This window comes from Muscardinus avellanarius (assembly GCF_963383645.1).
Source record: "Muscardinus avellanarius genome assembly, chromosome: 12".
Classification (NCBI taxonomy): domain Eukaryota; kingdom Metazoa; phylum Chordata; class Mammalia; order Rodentia; family Gliridae; genus Muscardinus; species Muscardinus avellanarius.
In genome coordinates this window covers 96,892,834-96,918,937 of record NC_137798.1, presented here as the reverse complement: position 1 = coordinate 96,918,937, position 26,104 = coordinate 96,892,834, and the positions used below count along the sequence as shown (strand labels likewise).

General features: G+C 42.3%; 1 protein-coding gene across 4 annotated transcripts in view; it reads right to left on the bottom strand.

The window, feature by feature from the left end:
* Window positions 1-26,104, bottom strand: part of UNC79 (unc-79 homolog, NALCN channel complex subunit) — a gene marked incomplete at both ends in the record, with an annotated part of 212,636 nt that overhangs the window by 113,964 nt on the left and 72,568 nt on the right. For all 4 annotated transcript variants that reach the window (XM_080707437.1, XM_080707438.1, XM_080707440.1 and 1 more), the window contains 8 exons: window positions 5,012-5,160; window positions 5,244-5,323; window positions 9,135-9,276; window positions 14,600-14,827; window positions 15,791-16,012; window positions 17,747-17,887; window positions 19,748-19,871; window positions 20,437-20,627. In XM_080707437.1, the coding sequence (XP_080563563.1) occupies window positions 5,012-5,160; window positions 5,244-5,323; window positions 9,135-9,276; window positions 14,600-14,827; window positions 15,791-16,012; window positions 17,747-17,887; window positions 19,748-19,871; window positions 20,437-20,627 (1,277 nt within the window). The remainder of the gene's footprint in view (window positions 1-5,011; window positions 5,161-5,243; window positions 5,324-9,134; window positions 9,277-14,599; window positions 14,828-15,790; window positions 16,013-17,746; window positions 17,888-19,747; window positions 19,872-20,436; window positions 20,628-26,104) is intronic.

The following is a 26,104-nucleotide window of genomic DNA, read 5'->3' as shown; positions in this document are numbered from 1 at the left end:
TCCTCAGAAGAATGGGAACAAATCTACCATTTGATCCAGCAATACCACTGTTGGGTATCTACCCAAAAGAAAAGAAACCAAACTATCAAACTAATGCATGTGTATCTATGTTCATAGCTGCACAATTCACCATAGCCAAACTATGGAACCAGCCAAGATGTCCATCAACAGATGAATGGATTACAAAACTGTGGGATATGTACACAATGGAATTTTACTCAGCCATCAAAAAAAACTCAATTACATCATTTTCAGGGAAATGGATGGAGCTGGAGGACATTATGCTAAGTGAGATTAGTCAGGCACAAAAAATAAGAAATCAGATGCTTTCCCTAATATGTGAGAGCTAGGGAGAAATGGGTCATAGGAGGAACTCTTGGAAAAGCATCAGTAACTTTTAACTCTGTTTACATTGTCTTTGGATATACAATATTTTTTTATTTTTTAAGGGAGTTTATTTACCCATTTGTTGCCTGTGCCATTGAAATCATATCCAAGAAATCACTTCCAATTTCAATGTTGTGAGGTTTTATGACCCAGATTTTCTTCTAAAAGCTGATAGTATTAAGATTTATATTTAGGTCCTTTATCTATTTTGAGTTAATATTTGTATATGTGTTAGGTAAGGGTCCAATTTTATTATTTTTCATTTATTATTATTTTTCAACAATATTTAGTTAAAAGACTAGTATTTCCTCCACCAAAAGTTCATGGAAACCTTGTCAAAAATAACTTGACAATGTATGGAAGAATTTATCTCTAGGCTTTTATTTAGCTCCAATGGTTTATATATCTGCCTTTAGAACAGTACTACACTGTTTCAATTATTGTAGCTTTATATGGTTTGAAATCAGAAAATATACATCTTCTAGCTTTGTTCTTCTTTGAGACTGTTTTGGGTATCTAGAGCCCATATTCCATATCAGGATAGATTTTTTTCTGAAAAATAAATAAATAAATGTATGATAGTTTCACCTAAAAAAAAAAAAAGAAAAAAAAATATTCTCTGGTAAGAAAGAAAGCAAAAAGAAATATTGAAATGTTATCTTTAAGTCATCAAAAGTTTGGTACCAGACAAATGAAACTGTTATGTGAGATTATCAATGTTAATATTGTATAAATTGCTATAATACTAGATGTCAACCACTAAGCCAAGCGTGGGAAGGAGGGATGGGGAGGGAATGGGGTGGGGATCGGGTAGGGGCTAACTGGGCGATGTGTGCATGTATGTCTACAAAAGTATCTTATTTATACCACTATGATGTATGAATACATTGCACCAATAAAAAATAAATTAAAAAAAAAAAAAAAATAAAAACATTTTTGCAGTGAACATTTGTAAGTTCTGTCAGTTCTGCCAGCCCAGCAGGCAAATTCTTTCCCCTTGCTATCGCAAAGAACAACACTCTTCTATTCATAATAGCCTTTCCAAGAACTGAATATATTTTTAGTAACAATATATTACTGGGTTCAAATATTTATTCAATTACATAAAGCACGTTTTTGTTGCTGTTTGGTTTTGTTTTCTATGTGGCTCCAGAGTTAATATCAGAATCAAAACTATGTGTCACTTTAAAAAGCTCCTAACACACACTGAGAGATGGGCAGAATGGCATACTCCATCTCCATTTTGCAGAAAGCACACTGAGGCTTATGTCACTAGATTTGTCCCCAATCAGAAAATATACCAGAGATAAAAAGTGAGAAGGAGCAATTTTCACACACCACGTGCCTAATGTGAGTGGTGGAAGTCAATCTTAGATCTAATCCCAACTTTGCCATTACTCAGATCCACAGCCCCGTGCAAATCTCTTGGCTCCTCTTAACTCGCATTTCCTCCTGTGGGCTGCATTAAATGGAGTGATGCAGAGTCCTGGCACCAGTACGTATTTACAGACTTCAGGCTGTCAGAACACTGTGAGGATAAGGAAGATGCTTCCAGAGCACAACAGGCCCTTGGGGGATGCGCAGTCAAAAGGAGACAACATCTGTCCCGCTGAGGAACTCCCAGCCTAGCAGAGGGAGGAAAACCATACACCGAATGGCTAGAAAACCATCCTGGTGCCAGAGGTCTGGATCTGGCCTGTCCCAAAGGCTTCCCCAGGTCTCTAGAGCATCCTGGCTTGAAAAGAGGAAGAATGTCCTTCACGTGAATTCCTCCATGTCCCCGATGGCTTCTGTGTCAGGGTGGTACTTCAAGGAAAACATATTCACTAGTAGCCCAAATGCTGAGCTGGAGATCCATGGCACTAAGAATCCCTTTGGCTCATGTACATTTTTGTGGGGGGCTGCCTGGAATGTGGGGGGCTGTCTGGAATGCCCGCTCCCCTGGAGCTGATGGAGCACCTGCCTCAGCCTTCACTCCGCTCCTGCACCAATCCTGACAGATCTGCTGCTGGTCTCATCCTCTACCTGAACCTTTCAGATCATCTCTCCTCTCCCCACGTCCAGGCTAGCAGCCAGGTTTTCCTCCATTACACCTGCAGAGCCCTGTTTTGTCATGAGGCAATCTCTCTGTAGCTCCTCCCACCTTTCCCCTCAGGTGCTTCTGGAGCAGGTTGAAGAGTGTGTCTCCCCCCCACCCCCAGTTCATGTGCACCTAGAACCTCAGAATGCACCCTTGCTTGGAAAAGGGGTACTTGTAGATATAACTGAGATGAGGTCATACTGGATGAGGGTGACCCCAACTCTAATGACTGGTGCCTTTATAAGAAGAGGAGAGATAGAGGACATGGGGAAGAATGCCACATGTCAGAACCCTGAGCGATGCAACCACGTGCCAGGGAACACCGAGGACTGCAGTGACCACCAGAAGCTACAAGAGAGTTAAGACGCTTGGCCCTAGCATCAGTAAGGCTCTGCTGAAACCATGACTTCAGACTTCTGGCCTCCAGAAATGGGGAGAAAGAACTTCTTCCGTGGTTTGAAGCCACTCATCTTTGGACACTTGTAGAGCAGCTCTGAAGAATGAACACAGCTTTCCCTTCCTCACGTGGCTGAGACCTGACATTTTCCTGGAAACATGATTCCCCTTCACCCTTTCTGCGAGTCTGCACCCCGGCTCACAGGCCCTGAGGATGATCCTTGCTTTTCAGGCCTCTCTCACCAACTTCTTTCTTTTGAAATCCATGACATCGTCTTATAGGGCCTTCTCCTCATTCCTGGTTGAAGTGGGACCTGGCTTATTCTTCCTGCCCAGGCCTGAGCGGCTCGAGCCCTGGTCCCTGATCTCCCACCTCCTTGTTCTCAGAGGCCTTGGCTCTGTTGGGTGAGGAGCCACTGGCCTCACCTCTCCAAGCAGAGGCCAAGAGAACACACAGCTTCAACAGCTGACCCTGACAGAGGCTCCCTTGCCCTCTGCTCTTGTCAGCATCAGTTCTTCGCCTGGCCCCGTTGCCCCCGATTTTTGGCTGGCTCTTGGAGTCATCCATTTCACCACACAGGAATGGCTCTTCCCTCTGACCTTCCTCTGCAGCCAAATTACTCATCCCTGACCCAGAAAATCCCACCACCTGTTCTCTCTCCTCCATGTCTAAGTGATCCCAAATGTCATTAAAGAAAGCCCCGACCTCCAAGGTCTTCACACTTGGTTCCCAACCTCTGTCTCTAGTCTTGCGTTTTCTAACTCCTAAAACCACACACTACACAGCAAAAATGAAACTCGGGCACCACCCCATCTACACAGGCCTTGCCCATTTCCACCCGTTCCTTCCAACTCTCCTGTTAGCTCTTGATGTATCTGCTTTCCGCAAAATGTACTACCTTGAATCTTTATTAATCAAAACTCATTCCTTTTTTTTTTTTTTGGTGGTACTGGGGTTCCTGGAAGCCCTTCTACCTCCGGGCTACACTCCCAGACCTATTTTTTATATTTTTGAAACAGAGTCTCTTAAACCAGCACGTCTGGCTTCGAACCTGCGCGATCCTCCTGTCTCTGCCTCCCAAGCGCGGGGATTACAAGCATGCGCCACCACGCCCAGCCTAAAACTCATTACTTTAATATCCACCTAAATGGTGTCAGCTGCTGAACATTTCTCTAAACATTCACCTGAAAATGACTTCACCCATCTATAACTGAGCAAAGCTGTCACCCATCACACTCCTTGGGAGTCACCGTGACTTACATCTACACAGAATACCGTGCAGCTGGGTCTACCCAAGATCATAGTTTACTGTGTCTTTATTGTTTCAAGTGTATTACGAAGGCCACCCCACTTCCATCTGAAAACTAGACTGATTTAAATAATACAACACGTGGGTCATCTTCAATATATTTGGTATTTATTCCCTTCTAAACTAGACTACAAATTCCCAACGTGCCTAGAACAGTAACATCTATGGTATAAAAACATCTTTATATCTGTTGAATAAATGAGTAAGTGGAAAAAACAAGTAAAGATGGAGCCTCAACTTGGCTTTATCACCAACTCAACCCAACCTCTTTCTCCTTTTCTAGCAATTCATTCCCTTCCAGGTAAAATGAGGGTAATAGGTTTCTGACTTGCTTCCAGGAAGACTATAACAGTTATTTTAAGCTTCTCAGGAAGAAAGCACTTTAAATCTAGGGCAATATTTTATTATTATTCTCAAAATGCCTCAGCAGTATCTTAAAAATAACTTACCAGACAATATATGGAGGGACTTTAGATGTCTATCAGCAGTGTTATTTCAAGGAAGAAAACAGTAAATCCTTACTTAATTATACTAATCATAATCTGTTGACATTTTTTCTAGGGCATGCTATATTCATGTAACAGCTGAAAGGCATAAAATGACCCTTATTTTATCTAGTATTTATATCAATATGAAGAAATTAATGTTCACTTACTAGGATCTATTGGCATAGTCAAGCATTCGATGAAACAAGATATATAAAAGTAGTTCTAATAGGCAATCAGGCTATCCTGTCTGAGAAAAATTACACAAATGGGCTAGTAAGTCTTAATTCTAACTTTAACTTTCACATCTGAAACCTAAAATGTGAAACAAATAAGACATTAGTAAGACATACCTTGCAATCAACATGTGATCCTGAATGTAGGCTAAAAATTGGGGATGGTCTTTCCTGGCAATGTATAGACACTCTCCATGCAGACAGAGGATCTTCAGGCAATTCAGCATGTTGAAAAGAATGTCTGGCTCTTCAAATTTAGCCATTTCCTATGCAAAGAACCACACAGTCACTGGGTTTTTAAACACAGCATTCCTACCAGGCCAAACATTCAAAGAATTCAGAAACATACCTGGAAAATGGTATATATGAGTCTCAACGTTACTGGAAGCTGCTGGTAGCAAAACTTTCTTTCAGTATCATTCTTTACTGCTGTGAAGAGATCATTTCACAAAGGTTAGCCTAACTCCTCCTCCTCCCACCAGTCACCAATTGGTCAAGACCGTGAAACCAAGACGAGCCGTAAGATAGACAGAGAATATATTTAAAAGCATTTGTGTAACATTTTAAATTGTTCTTCACATTAACATATATGCCTTCTACAAGCCAAATGCAGAAAACCTAAATTTAGAATTCTCAGCCTCCATTTTTTTGTCCCCTGGTCCATCAGGCGTTCCAAAGTCCTTGGCTCCCTGAGCTGTACCCCAGCACAGCTGCCTGCTGCAAGTTCTACTGCTCCCTGAAGGGACCCGGAGCAGGCTAGGCATCTTGTCCTAACCGAAAGGGAGATAAGCAGGTATTACAGAGAGCTGTGCAAGTCAATTAACACCTAAGGAGAAGCTTATGCCACAAGGTATCACAAAATGGGGACATTTTGAAGACGATGAATGCATTCAGACGAGAATACCACTTGTGGTTTTATCTTCTTGTGAGGATCTCCAAACCCTTTGCCCCCATGGAGGGGGTGGTAGCATATTGTACATCAAAGTATGCTAGAGAAAAGAACCCACAAGTTAGCCAGATGCAGAAACTAGTATAAAATGTCTTAAGTAAGGTGCCAGTATAAGTACTGGCAATTTCTGGGAGGAGAGTCAGTGGTAATCAAATCTTCTTGGCCTACATATTAAATAGTTTATTGCAAATCTTACACTCAAAGATATTTGAAATGCTTGTTATCAGCGATGATTGTCTCTATTTTTTTTTACTGTGACTGCTGCATATGTATATGTGTATGTGTATGCGTATGTATATGTATGTATGTGGCAGACGTATATGCTTGCTGTAAGAAATAGTTGTCAAGCCAAAAAAAAAAAAAAAAGCAGAAAAAGAAGATTGTCCAGAGGAAATGGGAATCCCTGAACATGTTGATGGAGCACCCCTCGTTCCCTGGTGGAAACTGAGGATCACTGCCTGGAGGCCCACAGACCGGAAGCGGCTCCAAGGCTCTGAGCATCAGGGAACGTTGGATCTGGAAGAAAGTTACCGGGTGCTTCCAAGGAGACATTCTACAACTGTGTAAGAGAACAGACAGCAAAAGAAGGAAAATAGGCCAAAACTATGATAGGGGCCTGACGCCGTGTCTAAGGGAAAAGAGAGCAAATGTGTAGAAACGTGCGGGCTATAAGAATTGAGCAATGAAAAGACTACAGTTGACCCTCTACATCCATAGGCTCTGCATTTTCGGATTCAACCAACCAAGGCTCAAAAATACTTGGAGGAAAAAAACTGTGTCTGTACTGAACACAGACTCCTTCTCATCATTAGTCAATAACAATGACGCATAACAATATTTGCATGGCATTTGCGTTATATTAAGCATCATAAGTAATCTAGAGGTAAAATACATGGGAGGATCCGCTCAAGCTATATTCACAAATGTCAAACCATTTCTTGTAAGGCTCTTGAGCATCCGCAGATGTGGGTGTCTGTTGAGGGAGGGGCTGTGTCCTACAACCAAGTCCCTGAGGATACTGAGGGACACCTATAATTTTTATAGTTGCTTAATATTGACCATTGTTTTAAATAAAATATTACATATAAATAACAGTGGCAATTAATTGATTCGTGTGTTGTCTTTGGTTTAAAAATATATTAGAAGGAGTATAGAGCCAGGCGTGGTGGTGCACACTTGTAATCCCCGTACTTGGGAGGCTGAGAAAAGAGGATCACACAGGTTCGAGGCCAGCCTCAGCTATTTAGTGAGACCCTCAGCAATTTAGTGAGACCCTGTTTCCAAATAAAATATAAAATGGGTTTGGGAGTGTAGCTCAGAGGTAGAAGGCCCCTGGGTTCCATCCCCTGTACCACACACACACACACACAAAAAAAGGAGAATAGAAAAAATACAGGTTGATGGATCATAAGTGAAGTACTTGCTTCATTTAGGCATAAAGCCTGGTAGAAGTGTAACTCTGGGCCTGGGCCTCAGCTGCTACAGCCTAAAGCAGGGCAATTATTTCTTAGTTAAGCAGGAGACCTGGGTTTTTGTCCCAACTCCTGCCACTACTAACTGTCTGACATTTAGATTTCTAATTCCCAGGCCCCCACCTCAGATATATCTGGAGTTGGAGGTATAGAGTGGAGTTCGTTTATTTTGCTTGCATCTCGGCTCCTTAGATGATCCTGATGCTGCAGCCCAGCTTTGGAGGCATTTATGTATGGGCATGAACTGCAGATGAACCCCCGGAGCTACACGACCACGGGCAAGTCTTTAAACCCATCTGGGATTTATTTTCTCATCCTCAAAGTAAACTAGGTTAGCAGATTTCAACCTTCTTTTCTGAAGCACACTTTGTTTAAAGCAAATCTTGCTTACAACTCCAGTGTATAAACGAAAGCAAGTTGGCAGAAGCCGGGCAGACTTCCCCTCATCTTCCCACCACCTGTCACCCCAATAAGGAAAGTTTCAAAGGTAGTGACACCAAGTCTCTGTAGCTCCGAGAAGTCCACATCGAAAGCCAATGAAAGAAATATATCTCAAGTATTTCTTTGGACTCAAGTTTCAGTGGTTTCAAATAACGTGAGCTGAGATATCCATAATCTGTTGTTCATATATATGACCCATGTAGGAGCAAGTAGCTCTGACCAACAACTTTGTGATAATGATGTAGTTACCTTTGTCTGAATAAAACACGTAGCAGCTACAATGAGCCCCACAAAACAGCCCCTAACAATGCTAGGTGTTCACAGAAGGGATCATGTAAATCCCATGCTCTCTGATTCTGGAGTGGGCCACCCAAGATCAAGACAGCCTACCACTTCAGGACAGTGGACGCAGGAAGGTTTTCTTAAAGCTGCCCAAATCTGTTCCAGGTCCTATCCAAACTCCCACAGTGGTACCATTCATATCCGGAAACTGAGCTTTCCCACAGGCAACTGGAGTCACATCCTGACCCCCTAAACTCTTTCAGAGTGTGAGGAGTTCAGGACTGGTTCTTGAGCCTGCCTGCCATCTTGCTGTACCCAGTTCACCCACCCAGAGCCTTTAAGCAAATTAGAAGGAAGCCACTCTTGTGAGTAAGAGCCAAGCCACCTGGCCCTGGAGCACAACCTGCAGCTCAAGGTGGGTGCGCTGTCCAGGGTCCTGATCAAGCCCTTAGTGTGCAGAAGCTGCATGGATGAGCGTGCCTGAGTGCCCTTGAGACTGGCACCCTGCCCCCAACCCCAGCCTTTCAGCCTCAGCTCAGGGCTACTTCTGAACAGAGAATGCAATGCACCTTGTAGGGATTATGTTAGTGTTTTACACTAACATGATGAGTGTGGACTGATAACCAGCTCCTACTGCCAGAACATATCAAAGTCAATCACTAAGCCAAACATGAGAAGGAGTGAGGGAGGAGGGAATGAGGTAGGAACTGGGGAAGGGCTAAATGAGTGATGTGTGCATGTATGCCTCTACCATCTTATACCCATTAAGATGTATGACAACAATGCACCAATTTTAAAAAAAATTAAAAATTAAAATATATATATGAAAAAATCAAGCTATGAGTTACCAAATATCTAAAAAAAAAAAAAAAAGAAGAAGAAGAAGAAGGAAGGTGTTCAGGGAACTGCATCCCACTGGAGCCACAACTGATCTGTTGACTTCAAAATCTAGTGGGAAATGTTATCTGCACATGTCAACACCAAGGAAGCTGAATCTGAACTTGTCCAAGGCCGTATTACCCAAGGGTCTGCACATCAGGCCCTGTGCAAAGTGGAATGTGTACACCACGTGCTCCCCACCTGCAAGTTCACGTACCAGCGTGTTCTGTGGGCGTGGTGCGATTGCCTGGGTTTTCCCCATGCTTGGCAGCTGGGTTCTCCTCCTCCTCTCCTTCAGGACCTATGATGAACTCTGGTCTGGAAGAAAGGAGACTATCCTCGAGGCTGTCTGTGGGCTCCTGAAACAAATACAATAAGCAGCCAGATGAGCAGCCCTTGGGGGCTGGAAGGAAGGGTTCACCTCAGGTCAGTGAAGATGGATCAGGGCCTGTTCTGTGCAGCCCTATGCTGAGCCAAAGCCTGAGCTTGCTACCACAGTGGTCAGAGGCCTGTAGCAGCTGTTGCTGAAACATCTGCTTTCCCTCAAAGTAAATAAGGGAAAATGGTGAAACACTGTTGGACCTTCCTGGGCCACTCTCCTTCCTCTGCCTCAGCCCTCCAGATCAGTAGCCCACTGTGAGTAGAGCTCCCACCCATGTTTTCCATAACAGAACTTACTTAGAGGGGAATAGTCAGAGGTTCCCTGAGATATATATATTCAAATGAAAATGGTGGTTGTCAAGGCAAGTCAAATTTCTAAGAGCAAGAAGTTGGTATAACGTGAGTTAAAGAGCGTAAGGTGGGGAAATCTAAGTGGCCATCAACAGACAGATGGATTGACAAAATGGGGCCCATCCATACAATGGAATATTATTCAGCCTTAAAAAGAAAGGCCATTCTGCCGGGCGTGGTGGCGCACGCTTGTAATCCCCACACTCGAGAGGCGGAGACAGGAGGATCGCGCAGGTTCGAAGCCAGCCACATGCGCTGGCTTAGGAGACCCTGTTTCCAAATAAAAATGTAAAAATAGGTCTGGGAGTGTAGCCCGGAGGTAGAAGGGCTTCCAGGAACCCCAGTACCATCAAAAAAAGAAAAGATAGTCCATTCTGCCGGGCGTGGTGGCACACGCTTGTAATCCCCGCGCTTGGGAGGCGGAGACAGGAGGATCGCACAGATTCTAAGCCAGCCAAGCTGGCTTAAGAGACCCTGTTTTCAAAAATAAAATAGGTCTGGGAGTGTAGCCTGGAGGTAGAAGGACTTCCAGAAACCCCAATACCACCAAAAAAAAAAAAAAAAAAAAAAAACAGCCATTCTGACAAATGCCAAAACTAGAAAGAACTCTGAGGACATTATGCTAAATGAAATAAACCAGTCACAAAAGACACATACTATATAATTTCACTTATATAATATGCAATATATACTGTAGAAAAAGTAGAATGGTGGTTGTTAGGGTTGGAGGAAGAGAGAGATGTGGAGAATGGTTGCTTAATAGTTATAGGGTTTTAGTTTTGCAAGATGCAAAAGTCCTGGATATTATTTGCACAACAATGTGAATATACTTAACACTGTACATATATAACAAATTGCAAATGTGGGAAAAGAAAAATTTTTCAAGAACTCTTAGTATGGCTACCATTTTTTATATCTAAGCTTTGGTTTTTCTGTGCATGGGGGGGATACTAAGGACTGAACCCAAGAGCATTCTATCACTGAATTATACCCCTAGCCCTTTTCATTTTCTGTTTTAAAACAGAGTCTTGAGCCGGGAGTGGTGGCACACGCTTGTAATCCACGCGCTTGGGAGGCAGAGACAGGGGGATCGTGCTGGTTCAGAGCCAGCCTCGCTGGCTTCAGAGACCCTGTTTCCAAATAAAAAAAAATATAAAATAGGTCTGGGAGTGTATCCTGGAGGTAGAAGGGCTTCCAGGAACCCCAGTACCATCAAAACAAAACAAACAAACAAACAAACAAAAAACAACAGAGTCTTGCTAAGTTACTGTAAGCTGGCCTCAAACCTGCTATCCTCCTGTCTCAGCCACCCAAGTATGGCAATTATAGGCCTGTGCCACTGCACCCAGCTTATCTTTTTTCTTTCTTTCTTTCAAAAGAAAACATTTCATCTTCAAATGTCTTCTTTTAAAATTATCCTCATAGCTAACACTTTAACCAGCAATTTTTTCATGACTTATTTGACATCCAGGTCAAAGCAAACAGGAGACCAAGACTGGTGGGATAAAATGGACATGAGGAAAAAAGAAATCAGTGTTAAAAGAGTGGCTGACAGGACTCCAGAAATACCTTTGCCAACTTACAGTGTTACTAGAGCCGGCCTTGTTCCTAGACTCCCCATAAACAAGACACCCAGTCAACTCGTAAGCCAGGTTTCACAAGTGTGATCCACTGAGCAGTTGTCAGTGGCACCGAGTCTTCTACATATAGCTAGTAACTCACATTTCTGGTACTGCCCTCCAAGGGACTGTGCTACCTGTCCTGCAAACCAGCCTAAGCCTCCTGCCAGCCCATGCTTCAGGTCCTCACCCACGCCTGTGTCTTCTACTTGTCCCAGGAGGAGAACAAAACAGTTAAAGCATCTATGGCCCACGGTGGCGGCCATGCGTTCTAAGACAGAGCCCTCTTATTAATGTGTTTCTCTCCCATAAAATGTGAGAGAAAAACTGAATCATTTAACTTCACCTCCAGTTTTATTTTAAGCACATGACCATGTTAAAAGCATCATGCAATGCCGGGCGTGGTGGCGCACGCTTGTAATCCCCGCGCTTGGGAGGCAGAGACAGGAGGATCGCGCAGGTTCGAAGCCAGCCGCGCGCTGGCTTAGGAGACCCTGTTTCCAAAAATAAAATAGGTCTGGGAGTGTAGCCTGGAGGTAGAAGGGCTTCCAGGAACCCCAGTACCACCACACACACACACACAAAAAAAAAAAAAAACCCATCATGCATATTGGGGGACTCTTGGTGGCTCAGTTTCTCCATATTCAGACTTATTCCTCTCCTTGTTTCATGGGATAATGTCAAAAATGGCACCCTATGGGAGCCTGCTGGAGTCAAGCAGATGGAACACAAGACAACTCTAGCCTCTTTGCACCTCGTCCCCTCCTTGAAAGAGAAGTCTACACTCCAGGTAGACAGTTCCTCCGCTAATCCTGTTCTCAAACTCTAAACTGCTGGGATCTGCCTTCCATCCCTGATCATCACTGTCTCCAAGGACACAAAGGACCCCTTGTTTCGGAATCCCCTGGATACTTTTCAGTCTTTTCTTTTTCCTCTCTCCAAAATTTGACCTGATGATTATTACCTCCTTTTCTAAACTATCTCTTACCTTAGTTTCTGTGCTATTTCTCTCCCTCAGTTTTCTCTCGCATCTGTGGCCTCCTCTCTATGTATTTTTTTTTTTCCTCCTAAGAGCGGGTATTTATGAGAATTACAATCTTAACTCTCTTCCCTTCTCACACCACACAAATATGCACATGACTCCAAGCATTTATCTTTCCAATCTTTCTCTTAAGAATCAGATCCAAGCTGGATGTGGTGGTGCACACCTAGAATCCCAGTACTCTGCAGGCTGAATCAGAAGGGTCATAGGTTCAAGGACAGTCTCAGCAACATAGAAAGACTGTCAGCAACCCATGTCACACGATGTGTGCCGTCACTACTCGGGTACACAAGGCATCTGCTGTACTTGCGTATGGGCTTTTCCCCTCCCAAACTCATGTTGAAATTTAATCCCCAAGGTGAGATATTCAGAGGAAAGACAAGAAGACCTTTAAGAAGTAACTAGGGCTGTCCTGATGAGTGGACTAATTCTTCGTGCAATTAACAGATTTATGGATTAAGAGATAATATATGTCACTTGGGCAGATAACTGTCTGGGTCTCAGAAGTTCTTCAACCATTTTCTTTACATTAACTCCATTCCTCCTTCGAGTATATACACTCTAGTCTCATCTCTCCCAAGGAGACTTTCCTAACCCCATCATCTCTTAAGCTGGAGTCACTGTCCTTTCTAGACCTGCATAGCTGCCTTATATGTCCTTCACCACAATGCTCACCATGCTGTCTTCTGGTGTTCCATTTACTTAAACATCTAGACTCATCTGAGATTCTTGACTCTAATTTCTATTCTCTCGTGATTTGTTTTTGTAACTAGCCTTTTTTTTTTTTTTTTTGGTAGTACTGGGGTTCCTGGAAGCCCTTCTACCTCCGGGATACACTCCCAGACCTATTTTTGCATTTTTATTTGGAAACAGGGTCTCCTAAGCCAGCGCGCGGGGCTAGCTTCGAACCTGCGCGATCCTCCTGTCTCTGCCTCCCAAGCACGGGGATTACAAGCGTGCGCCACCACGCCCAGCATAACTAGCCTTTTTTGGATTTGATTTTTTAAACTACACTATTTTTAAACTACTACTATTATATATTGGCATATATATTATATATTGTATATTAACAAATTTCACATGGATAAACCTGAGGACATAATGCTATACTGAAGAAGCCAGACACTGAAAGCCAAATACTGCGTGTTGTCACACGTGGAAGCTAAAACTCATAGTAGCAGAGAAGTGGAGGATGGTGCCAGAGGCTGGGCAGTGAAGGGGAGGAGAGATGTAGCTGTTCTGCAGTGAGGACCAATCACTATGGTTGAGACAGGTAGGACTAATGAGTTAAATGAGCTGAAAGTGAAGAAATGCTCTATCACTCGTATGATATACTTCAGAAATTTGGTTTTTTTTTTTAAGAAGTCTCTTTCTGTGTTAAACAAACATTAAAGAAAAAGAAGGAAAAGAAAAGATGCCCAAGTATTGGCTCAGATAATTCAGGTTCATCTACCTATGATGGTATAAGGCATTTTGGTGTGTATATCTTAGATTAAAAATAGGCTCAACAGAAAATTGCTAGTGCATGGAATCGCTAACATTATGACATATATGAGCTTTTTCTTCTACTGACAATCTTTTTGGAACGCAGAAAATGAAAGTAACCCCAAAAAGGGGGTAATGAAGATTTTCCTGACTGCCAATGAAGTCAATGAGTTTTACAAAGTAAAACTTGAATGAAACTTAATTTTGAAACAGTCTCTATATAACATCTACTTAATATTTGATTGTATATTTTATCATACTATTATTTATTTATTTATTTATTTATTTAGGTGGTACTGGGGTTCCTGGAAGCCCTTCTACCTCCGGGCTGCACTCCCAGACCTATTTTATATTTCTTTTTATTTGGAAACAGGGTCTCTTAAGCCAGCGCGGCTGGCTTCGAACCTGCGCGATCCTCCTGTCTCCGCCTCCCAAGAGCGGGGATTACAAGCGTGCGCCACCATGCCCGGCTCATACTCATTATTTAAACTTTGTAAAATAATTCCATGATGAAAGTCTTTCAAGAATACCAATAATGCTTTGTTTTCATGAGAACCATGTGAATGGAGCTGCTACAACCCTAACTGAAGCCACTTAATAGAATTCTGTATAACGTAACTCTATCCCCTCTCCCTTTCCAGGAGCCTGAGTTGGTGAAAGCAACGGGAAAACTATCTTTTAACACAGTCTTCCATATAACCCAGCATGGAACATCAGATAATACTGAGAAAGGCCCCCGTGCACCAGCAACTGCTGTTTTCATGACTACCAAACTTGAGTCATCCCAGTTCTTGGACTGCTTACCACCAGCCGGCTCTCCTCTTTGGGAGCCAGTCTCTCCAGGAGTTCACAGGCAAGCTGATAGCAGAGGATACTAGACTGACATAAGTTGCACTCGATTGCTTTCTCGTCCTTCTGGCAGGTGTGGGAGCCCCCCCAGGGGGCCTGGAAGACGTTGTTTATAATAGAAATTATGTCCTTAGACAAGCTGTGCTCTAAACCCATTGTAATTCCATCATCTTGTAACTCCATCTGAAAGACATTGGAAAAAGGACAAAAAGTGGAAAAAAAAAAAGAAGAAGGAGTTTGGTCCTTTTGTCCAATATTTCATTGGTACACTACTTGGAGGTGATTTTTTTCATTCTTTAAATATTATTTAAAGATAGTATAGGCTCAAAGCCATAAATAAGATTGCTTCCCAATGATTCTTCTAAAAAATACAAATACAAGAAAGTGATAGGAATTATTTTAAGAATCATGTGTGCAATTCAAAAGAGAAGTGTTTTTATACTTAACTTTGTAAAAATTTTATACAATTTTAAAATGCTACTCTTCCAGATCTTGGTTTCTAAATGTCATTATCCACTAAAAGGAACCAGGGTTCCTTGAAGAAATGGTCAATTTCAGAGCTGGGACAAAGAAAATATAAAATGAGCCTGGAATATCTTGCCATGTTCTAATAATGATGTATCATGTCAAAAGAACACAGAGCCAGCTTGAAGAGATTCCCACTGGCCAAATATGAGAAGATATGAGAAACAAAATAAATAATTACAGTTGCAAATGATAACACACTAATAAAAGAATCATGTGCACATACAAAGTAAGTATATAGGTAAATAAATACACAAAGGAAAATAAGAAAAAATGTCCCTTTAGCACCAGCTAATACATTTATAAAATGATGGAATTAGAAAATTATCATCTGGCAGTCAGGACAGCCTAATTGCCTATGGGAACTACTTTTATTTATTTTATTTCAATCCCATTCCCATATGTCAACATCATGGCAGGTATTCCCAGCAGTGTGTTTTTTTTTTTTTTTTTCAGACTCTTTGGGCAGTTTCCAAAGGAATCTGCAAAATTCCTTGAGTGATACTGTATCAGTTCAGTAAGCAGGAAGATGTACAAAACACAGAAAGAATAAATAACCATGTGAGGACACTTTCTCTCAGTCTTCACCACTGAAACAAAGGAAGCTCATGTTTCAACTACCTGCTTCAGGAGAAGATCAAACATGAGGATGAAACTATTTAGATTCATTTCATCATCTTCACAGTCAAAGTCAATAGTCCTTCCTCCCGGGTGTCCAAAATTCTTGAAAGGGCTACGGAACGGACTACGCATAGGACTCCGAAATGGACTCTGGAAAGGACTATGAAATGGACTCAGCATATTGTGCTGAACTCGTCGACCAGGATCAGAGGCAACACTCACCTTAAAAAAAAAATCAACACATAAATGAGCTCACCGAAGTTCAAATGGCTGTATAAAATATTCAGGGACTCTCCAGACAGTATGATTTCCTTTGACATTATCCAATGGTTAGTACCTCCAAGTCATAGGGACCCTCTCAAAATACAAAAAAATAACAAATAAAACCATTCAAACTTTCAGATGAGTCATCAAAGGACAAAACATCAGCACCCTAAAGAATGAAGACATTTGCCATTATATTTTCATCCCATCAAACATTCCCGATTAGGCTAGATTACCTGAACCTACTAAAATCTATAAGCTGAAAAAATGAGAAATTACATGAGTAAAATATTGCAAGATAAAAAATGTAAGCCATAAGCACAGACTCTCATTTCTATATGACTAGCTAAAGCATGGCCTATGGGGGTTATAGTGATTAAACTCTCATAAGAAAATCATATATGTCACACCTATTGTACGGGTTATTTTCCATTTCCACCATGCCTCCCCCAGGCACTCGCTGCCCTCCTCCTTCCCCAAGGTGCTGTGGCAGAGTCTCCCTGGCTCCTTGGCTGAGTTCAGAGGACCTCGAGTAAGAGGAGCGAGGGTGGGAGCATTTCTCACCACCTGTTGGCGCCACCTCTCCGGCACACCTCGGCACGCTACAGCTTCTCCGGCCAGCCTGCCCTGCAGGCTCAGCTCCATGTGGCTCCAGAGGCTCTTTTCTTTGTTCCGTATTTCCCAGGGGTGTAGTGACTTCCTCTAGGACTGTCACTCAACTCTGGGTGTTCCATCAAGGTTTATTGCTCCCAGAACCTTTTCCATAATTCTACAGGCAGAATCTCCATTAATGCCCCTTCATTTTAAAATATCTAGGATAAATTCTGTATCAGAGTTCTGACTGATATAGCTGTGTGTCATTCTCAGAACATTTTCTCTCATAAAGATCTTTCTAGTGACCTGAAAGCTCCACAAACATCATTTTAAAACAAATGACAGGAGCGCCCCATGAAGAATTAGAATACCTGAATATCATAGTGTTAAGTACCAGATACAAACTCTGATCCCATGATCGCATTAGAGTTTTTAATCCCTAGATGTCAGGAGGAATGACCAGGGGAATTCTGGGAGAGACTTGATGAAGAGAGTTAAGGATAGTCTTTGCCAGGCTTCAGGTGAGTCAGCCTCTCCAACACTGCTTGTGGTCTGAGAATGCCCCTACAGCAACACAAACTCCATCAGGTCTTTCATAGAAACATTACTAAAAATTTCCAACAGCCTTTGTACACTTCTCATCGCCAGAGGTACAGAAGGAAGTAGAAGGAGCCCAGTTGGTGCATAGAGACAAAGTCTCTGGTCATTTCTTCCCAAAACACAATGGGAAATAAACATTCAAACTCCTTACTCCAGAAGTGAAGCACTGAGCTACCCAGTAGCTGGTAAAAAATTCTTATTCACCAGGGCATCCTCCAAGAAAGGGTAGAGGGGTATTACCAAAAAGCTACTCTTTTTTTCCCCCAATCAATGGCAAGGAAACTAAAATTCAAAACTAATTGAAAGAAAAATAAAAACTCAAGAACTGGTTACAGAATGTACCAAACCTATCTTAGCTACCTGTCTTCTAATTTAATGTAATTAAATTATTAATGCAAAGAGATGTAATGAAAAACTATTTTCAGAGAGATTTCTTATACCGAAACAGGTTTTCAAGATCTTAACAAGGAAGGTGAGAAGAGTCATGACAATAATTACCCGTCGAGCTGCATGGTTCCCTGCCAGCTCATTCACTCTTGATTTTCTTTGATTTGCCAATTCTTTGACAGAATTAACTCCATCAGAAAACATGCTTATTAAGAGTTGAAGTGGAACCATGATATCTAACTCCGATAACACCTGGAGAAAAAAAGGCAAATATCCCCCCCCCAAAAAAAGCAGGTAAACTTTAAAACTCAAAAAACTACATTTAGCATTTTCCCCAAAGCAAACAAAGCTGAGCATTTAATCTTCATGTATACTGACAGTCAGCACCATCACCCTCAAATTTTTGCACCAAGAAAATCCATGTCATCTTTCAACTTTTCATTTCCCCTACCCCAATACCCAGTGAGTTGCCGCGTTCTTTCCATTGGTGATGCTATGCTATGCTTTCCCATACCCTTAGCGCACACCTTGCTAGAACCTGGACTAATAAAACCTGCTGGCGTTCTTCCTCCAGGCCATCCCCACTCTAATCTCAATGCCCCATCAAACTTTGCTGTCTGGTAAAAGCTTTTATCCTCTGGACTAAAACCAAGTCACTTTACTTGTAATGAATTTTCTGGAAATCATTGCCTTCCTCTGCTCTTCTCTGCTTTCTCAGAACTTTATACATAACTTTATTAGAGCAATTACCACTTTTTGCTATGTTTAATTATCTGATATTTTTCTTCCCACCACAAGCCACTTGAAGAAAGGAAGTATGAGGAAAGGATCATTACTTATCCCATTTTTATCCCAGTACGTCTTAGAGTGCCCAGCACTTGGGAGCTTTGTAGAATTTTCCAATTAATTCATACATGAGTCAATTCCAACCACTATTTATTGTCCAGTCTGTTCCCCAAATGGCGAGGCCAGGTCTGTGAAATCTTCAACTGCAGCCCTCTGCCTTCACAGCAAAGCTGAACCCACGCCCAGTCCATAGAGCCTGTGACCTTGACTGCCCCAGCTCTGGTGGAGATGGGCTTCCAGGCCTGCTTGTTCATCCCTGGAGGGATCAGTCTAAGGGGTGTGTGACTGAACAGGGGTGACCTCAAGTCATCTGTACAAGGACTAGCTTTCCCAGAATGAGAACAACTTGCTGAAATCTACTAGAGGACAAAAAGTTAAAATTCTGAATCCCAAAGATGACTTTTGAAAGAAAAGGATCCTTTTTACTCTTCATAAATTTGTGGGGGAAAGTATCGTTCTTTAGAACCCAGAAAGGCCTTTCCACAACTTGAAATACTTATGGGATCACATCCTTGCACAACACAGAAACGTGTTACTCTGCCTTCGTTTTCTAAAACCACCCAAACTTCATGTCAGGTATTCAATTTAATAAAATAAATTTTTTAACATTTAATAAATACAAGCCCTGTCCGAATGCCGGAGGAACAGATGAGAAGGTTGTGAATTTAAAAATAAGAACTGATCCCTAAACTTGAGGAGTTTTTAAGCAGGGGAGAAACAAACAAACAAAACAAAACAAAACAAACTGTGGACCAGAAAGAACAGAATTCACAGAGAACCTGCATGGATACTGGGGGGAAGAATAATGATTTTCATGGGAAGATAAGGGGTATGAAACAGCAGGAAACTTTAAAGGAGATCACATTTGAGTTAGATTTTAAAGGCTAAAGTGGACTCATGAATAGATAGAAAAGAATAATTCTAGGCTGAAGGAACAGCATGAACCACTACCTTTCCAGGTAAGGGATCTGTTTAATAGCAACGATTTCTCAGAATCCCAGAAATCTAGTGATATTATGGATGAAAAATAACTATGAATTCAGTAATATTATAGCATAAATTTATATCTGTTAACCACAACTACAGCTGCATCTATCTGAAACTTCGTCATTCACCTATGCTCATAAGCTGTTAGTCTACAACAATCCTTGGCAAACATATGAACTTATGGCCTCTTTGCAACTCCTTCCCACCCCTTACCTAGGGGTCCAAAGCTTAGAGGCTAAAAACTATTTCCCCAAATGGTCACGAGTGCCATTCACTTACATGGAGCCACAGTAGAGCTTGTTCCTGCACAGAGGAGGGGTAGCCTGTAAACCGACAACTGATAAAGCCAAACATCTCTTCCATTGAAAAGGGCAGGGGACAGAGCTCAATGTCAAACATTTTGCTGGAAAGCAGAACAACAAAAGCAAATGACCGACGGGCACACATTAGGGTCACATCATCCAACTACTTCTGACTAGGCCCCGTTCGTACCATCAAACCCTTCAGTTTGTATTCAATCTCGTTTTACCGTAAGAAAATAGTTTACATCATTAAAATACAAATAAATAATTCATATGGGCATAATAACATTAATGTTCATAGTCAGAGCAGACCTAACAGAAGGAAACACATTTCGAAGGAACTGAAGCTGCTCCCCAGCATCTAAAAATGTTTTCCCTTGGCACTTTCCCAGTACAGTCCAAGCAAACATATTTGAAAAGAGGTAAACAATATGTTGTACATATTTTATTACACGAGAACAAAAATTTTATCTGAACAATTCCAAATCATCTCGGCTCACTTTATAGTACCTATTTCATTTGGGGACTTCACATTTCTCAGTAGGGCTGTTACAAAGTAAAAGAAATCACACAAGATGCTTAGCAGAGTGCCTATTACGCTCTACATGCTCAAAAGAGGTTAGGTAGTAGTACAATTCCAGCGACTGCATTAAACTACTTACCCACCTTAACACTTCCCTGAATTCCTTTAACTGATTATCTGGGACTTCTGTTCTGATGGCTTCCAGCCATTCTGGCATAATACATTCCCACACCGATTGGTTGATCACATTGTAGGGAATCAGGCAGAGGATCCGGTTGAGCCCTTCCTTCAGCTGAGTCACCGTGCTACAGGACTTATCCCAGTACCCACCAACCTGGGAGGGTTTCAGAGCAACAGGGGAAGAAAGCAAAACACACTCGTTATATTCAAAGGTTTTCCAAAGAATATGTACAGCCCATTTAAATCTGAGTCCTGGGCCAAGAACCTTCAGGATGAGCTTTGTAAGAATCTATGAATCACCATTAGGATCCATCAGTAACAGAAAAAAAGTTACATCTAGGTTGACTTTTTTATTTTTTTTCAGGTCTGTGGATGGAATCCAGGGGCATTCGACCTCCAAGCTACACCCCTTGCCCAATTTTTATTCTTTATTTTGAAACAGGTTCTCACAAAGTTGCGTGGGGCCTCCCTAAGTAGCTGAGCCTGTTCGCCAACCACGATCCTCAGGTCTCAGCCTCCTGAATGCTGGGAATATAAGTGTGTGCCACCATGGCCGGCTAAATAGGTTGACATTTTGATCACAGGTTGAATTTGAACTGTTCTACTAAAGACTTTCTAAATTACACATGAATTACAATTCCAAATATGTATTCCTAATAGGATGAGCCTACTCTTGAAACATTATTTCTAGAGTTTGACAAACTCATTACAATCTGGCTTCAGTACTTCATAATGCAGATTTTTCTTTTCAGAAAACACAGTGGTGCCGAGTGCTATTTTCCTCTATGTCACATAGTCTGCCCAAGTTTTTCCCTAAGAATGTTCTAAGGCTGGCTGAATCCATAAGTTAAAAAAAATGCATTTTTTTTTTTACTGATTAAGATAGTATACTTTTCCCCTAGAAGAGAAAAAAATTTAAACCGTGAATTTACAAATTTAAGTTGTTTCAATCCTGATCTTAAAGGATCCTATATTTCTCAAATGAGCATAAAGGTAGCAAAGGGTTAAGACTGGTCCTGAGTTATTACCATGTAATATAAGATTTTGGGGAAACCACTTTATTTTAAATGAAATCCATTTTTTTTTCTTTTTTTCCTGCCCCCACCCCCAGTTCTGGGGATTAAACCCAGGATCTGCTTTGCCACTGAGCTATACTTTCTGCCCAGTGAATCCAATTTTAAATGTTTAACTACTATATGTAGAATCCTAATTTATTGCAAATATTCGTATTAAAACCTCAAAAGCTAGTCTTAATTTATTTGGCATCATATTGATCAAAATCCAAGATGACTATTTTCAGAAAGCGAATTTATTTCTGTGATTTTTGTTGTTGCTACTAATTACAAGCATAGTCTCCAAAGAGCTAAAACTGATAATGCTAAGATCCTGGAACGTACCATGACTGAGGTTCACTTGGCCATGCATTTCACAGTTAAGCCACATAAAAGCCTCTTGGTTTTGAATCACATTTTCAAACAGGTCTACCATTGGAGATCCTAAATTGTCAATGGCCAGAACGTAGATGATTTTATTTGGAACAACTGTTCTATTCACAAGGGCTTTTAGGTGCAGGGCTGGGACATAAAGTGCGTGGGCCAGAGGAGACAGCATGGGATTCGGGATCTGGGTGGAGCAAGAATGGGGGGCGGGGTGGGGGGCAGCACTGTCCAAAGCAGTATAGCTGTTGCTCTTGCAGCTGGCAGGCACTGGGCAGGTTTGCCTCTGCTACCCCGCCAGGCTCTTGCAGTTGGGGTACAGGACATAACCCGGGCCTCCCTCACAAGTGTCTGTCTCTATCAGATCTGCCCAAGAGCTTGGATTGGCGTGACCTAGATGGTGTCAACTATGCCAGCATTACCAGGAACCAGCACATTCCTCAGTTGTGTGGTGCTTACTACGAACACACCAGTCCAGGTGCCACCGCAGATCTGACCGACATCGAGAAGAAGGGTGGGTGGCCCTCCACCCTGCTGCTGTGTAGGCTCCTGTGAGGGAGGCCATAGATTCCTAGAGTTTGAATACACTCACCAGCATGGCCTCCCACCACCATGGCCACAAACTCCTGGAGTGTGAGTATGTCCACCAGCAGGGCATCCCCAGGAAGCCCTGCAACAACTACCAGGCTAAGGACCAGAAGTGAGGTACATCTAACCAGTGTGGGGCACGCACTGAATTTAAGAGCACCACGCCATCCGGAATCACACCTTCTGGAAAGTAGGTGACTATGGGTCCCTCTCTGGGAAGGAGAAAATGATAGCAGAAATCTAGACAAGTAGTCTTATCAACTGCAGCACTGTCGCACAACCGACCAAGGCTGGGAAGTTGCAGGTTCAATTGGCTCATCCCGAGAAGAAGTGAGATGTTGAGGAGGTGAGACATTCCTTTATTTTAGCAGCAGCAGGCTGAACAAAAGAGACCTCCACCTCTGTACCCAGTGGCCGCCAGCTGAGTACAAGAGAGCTCCACACAGAGACTTCGAGGCACTGAACAGTCTCAACCCAGTTTATATATTAAAGCAGAACAAAGGTGGCAGCTAGCCAGGGAACAGAGTTACATAAGGCGTTATGCTATCTTCAGGGACATGCTAGTTATTTTTCATACTACAATGGCCTTCATCATGAGACAAAGAAACCTAAACACACCATACTTTGACTGTCCCCACCAGTACGATGGCCACAGAAAGGATTGCTGACAACACCACAGGACTGGGGCAGTGGGCTGAATATTAACACTGTATGGCTGGTAGTAGCACTGAACACCCAGAAGGCCTCCCTAACAACGTGAGGACCACTATGGTACTAGCTGAAAGGGCATTTCTGAGACAAGAGTTGGAAATGGGGTGACATTCACAGAGCCACTCGTGTCCATCTTGACTACAGGCACCTGACTACCAAGTGAAGAAGCAATCCACACAAAATGATGAGACTCCCATTTTCTTCAACAGAAAGTTTTGTATTTTGTATTTGACAAATATGGCCTAAAACATAGCATCAAAGTGGCATTATGATTTAGATCTAGAATACCCCCTGCAGAACTCATTAATGTTCAGAGGTGAAATGACTGAATTACGAGAGTTATAATCTCATCAGTAGATAATTCATTGCAATGGATGTATTGGATAGTAGACTAGGCGGCTGTGGCTGGAAGAGATAGATCACTGGAGGGGTGGCCTTGGGGACAGTACATATGTCCATGAAACCCCTTCACGAATTCTCTCTGCTTCCGGTCTCTGTGATGTGAGAGGGGGGCACTTGCTTTCTGACTTCCCCCACCACGCCCTGAACTCCATAGACATCAACTGACCTACCGTGAACTGAACCCCTGAAATCTCCAAAACTGTGAACAAATAAATCTCAGTCCTCCAAGTTGTTGTTGTTGCTGGGTTTTTGGAGTCATAGCAGTGAGAATGCTAACAGAAACAGGAGGTAAAATAGTTGATACTTATCACCACCTTGAAATCGATGGGAAGAGGGTTGCAACTTTGAACTACCCAAGTAATGAATAAAATATTCAACTTTAGGGGCTGGGGATGTAGCACAGTGGTAAGGTATTTACCTAGCATGCACAAAACCCTGTTTTCAATCCCCAACAGCTGGGGAGAAAAATACCACTTTAGATAAGGAAGATAAATAAAAGTGTTTTTAGAGAGAACTCACTAAGCAAATGTCTTATTATCCATTTGAGAAAACAAAAAAGTATCAGAGCTAGCCTAAAAAACTCCTTAACAAAAAACTCCTTAACAAAATTAAAGTCCAAAAACCAGATTCAGAACAAAAGTGAAAGCCCACACCCATTATGAGTTACCTCCTTTCCACTCCCTTCCTACAAATGGCCCAGCTGAAGGTTGATGCTCAGGGCTGATAGGAGCTGTCATAGATGCCTGCCTCAAAGGCTAATCAGGCAACATATTCTAAAGGCTTTATTGATTTTTTTTTTTTTTTTTTTTGGTGGTACTGGGGTTCCTGGAAGCCCTTCTACCTCCGGGCTACACTCCCAGACCTATTTTTTTATACTTTTTTATTTGGAAACAGGGTCTCTTAAGCCAGCACGCGCGGTTGGCTTCGAACCTGCGCGATCCTCCTGTCTCCGCCTCCCAAGCGCGGGGATTACAAGCGTGCGCCACCACGCCCAGCTTATTGATTTATTTTTAAAAAATCACAGAGGCATATAGCTGTAAATCCAGAAGCCCTGGAACCTAAGAATTTTTTGGTGTCTATCTCAGTTGGAAATCTCTTCCCTGATATAAAAAAGTGAATTCAAAATCACAGTTATGTGGGCAGGCTAAGCCCTTAATGTTATTACTGAGGTAGCCGATAAATTAAAAATATTGTCCTTGCCTTAACATCTTTATAAGAACAAAAATGTGGCTCTAGGAGTATCCCTGCACACACACACCGTTCTTACTAATCCCAAACCTCCTCTGTTCCATTCAAGATGACTGTAAAAAAATCAGAACAAAAGGGACTTTCCAGCGCTGGGAAAGAAGAAAAACTCAAAGAGGAGTTGCCCTAGGTCCGCACGTCCTCAGTCAGCTCCTCGGAGCCTCTTAACAACTCGCCCTCAGCCTGAACCTCTAAGAGCCACAGGCTCTAGGGGAGGATGATTTATTCTACCTCCTACCCATCGCCCTAAAAATGCCTGCTTGTAAGAGCTTAACACTGCCCTGAGAATCCACTGTCTGTCCTACAGGAGATCTCGTAACTGGTAAACATGCCCCCAAAGCCCCCTGAGCACAGGCACTTCACGCATTTTCTTAAGGGCCTGAGAGCCTCACTTTAAAATGCAAACACCTGACCCTGTTTCCAAATAAAATATAAAGTAGGTCTGGGAGTGTAGCCCGGAGGCAGAAGGGTTCATCCCCAGTACCACCAAAAAAAATAAAATAAAATGCAAACACCAGGGGAAATGGCATGGCTTCTAGCCCCAGAATTAGCCTCCTTACTTCACTTGTACTACTGCAGCTTGACATAAAATCTGAAACATTCATTTCACCTCCTGATAAGTGCCAATTAACCCTCCCCCACGCCCTCAGAAAAACCCAGCGCCTTTTTCCTTAGCTCACCCCAGTCTTTGAAAAGCAGCTTGTCAGGTCAATGGATGGAACTGGAGAAAAGCATGCCAAGTCAGAAAGTCAAGGGTTGAATGTTCTCTCTCGTGTGCCAAAGTTAGAGAGGAAAAGGACTAGAAAGGGATATTGTGAAAATAGAAGGGAGACCAGTAGAGTAGGGAAAAGAGCTTCAGGGGGAAGGAGGAGGAGAGGGACTGGGGAATGAAATCAACCCATCTGTGCTATGCAAATGCGCAACTGTTACAATGAATCCCACTTTGATGTATAATTATAATTTACCAATTAAAAGAAAAAACAAATAGAAGGGAAATCAATGTAGCAGAGGAAGGGGGCTGGGCGAGGGAGGAGAAGGAAAGGAGAGGCACTAGGGAGTGAAACTGATTATAGTGTTGCGTGTATACACAAACACCGTATGCGCATGTTGAAGAATTATTGTACATAATCATAATACACAGAAAAATCTTTTTTCAAAAGTAGCTTCTCCATCAAAACCATCACTAAAGGCTCAATCAGAGCCTCCTCAAATCATGTATCAGGATAAATAAAAAGTGCTTATAGGTCTC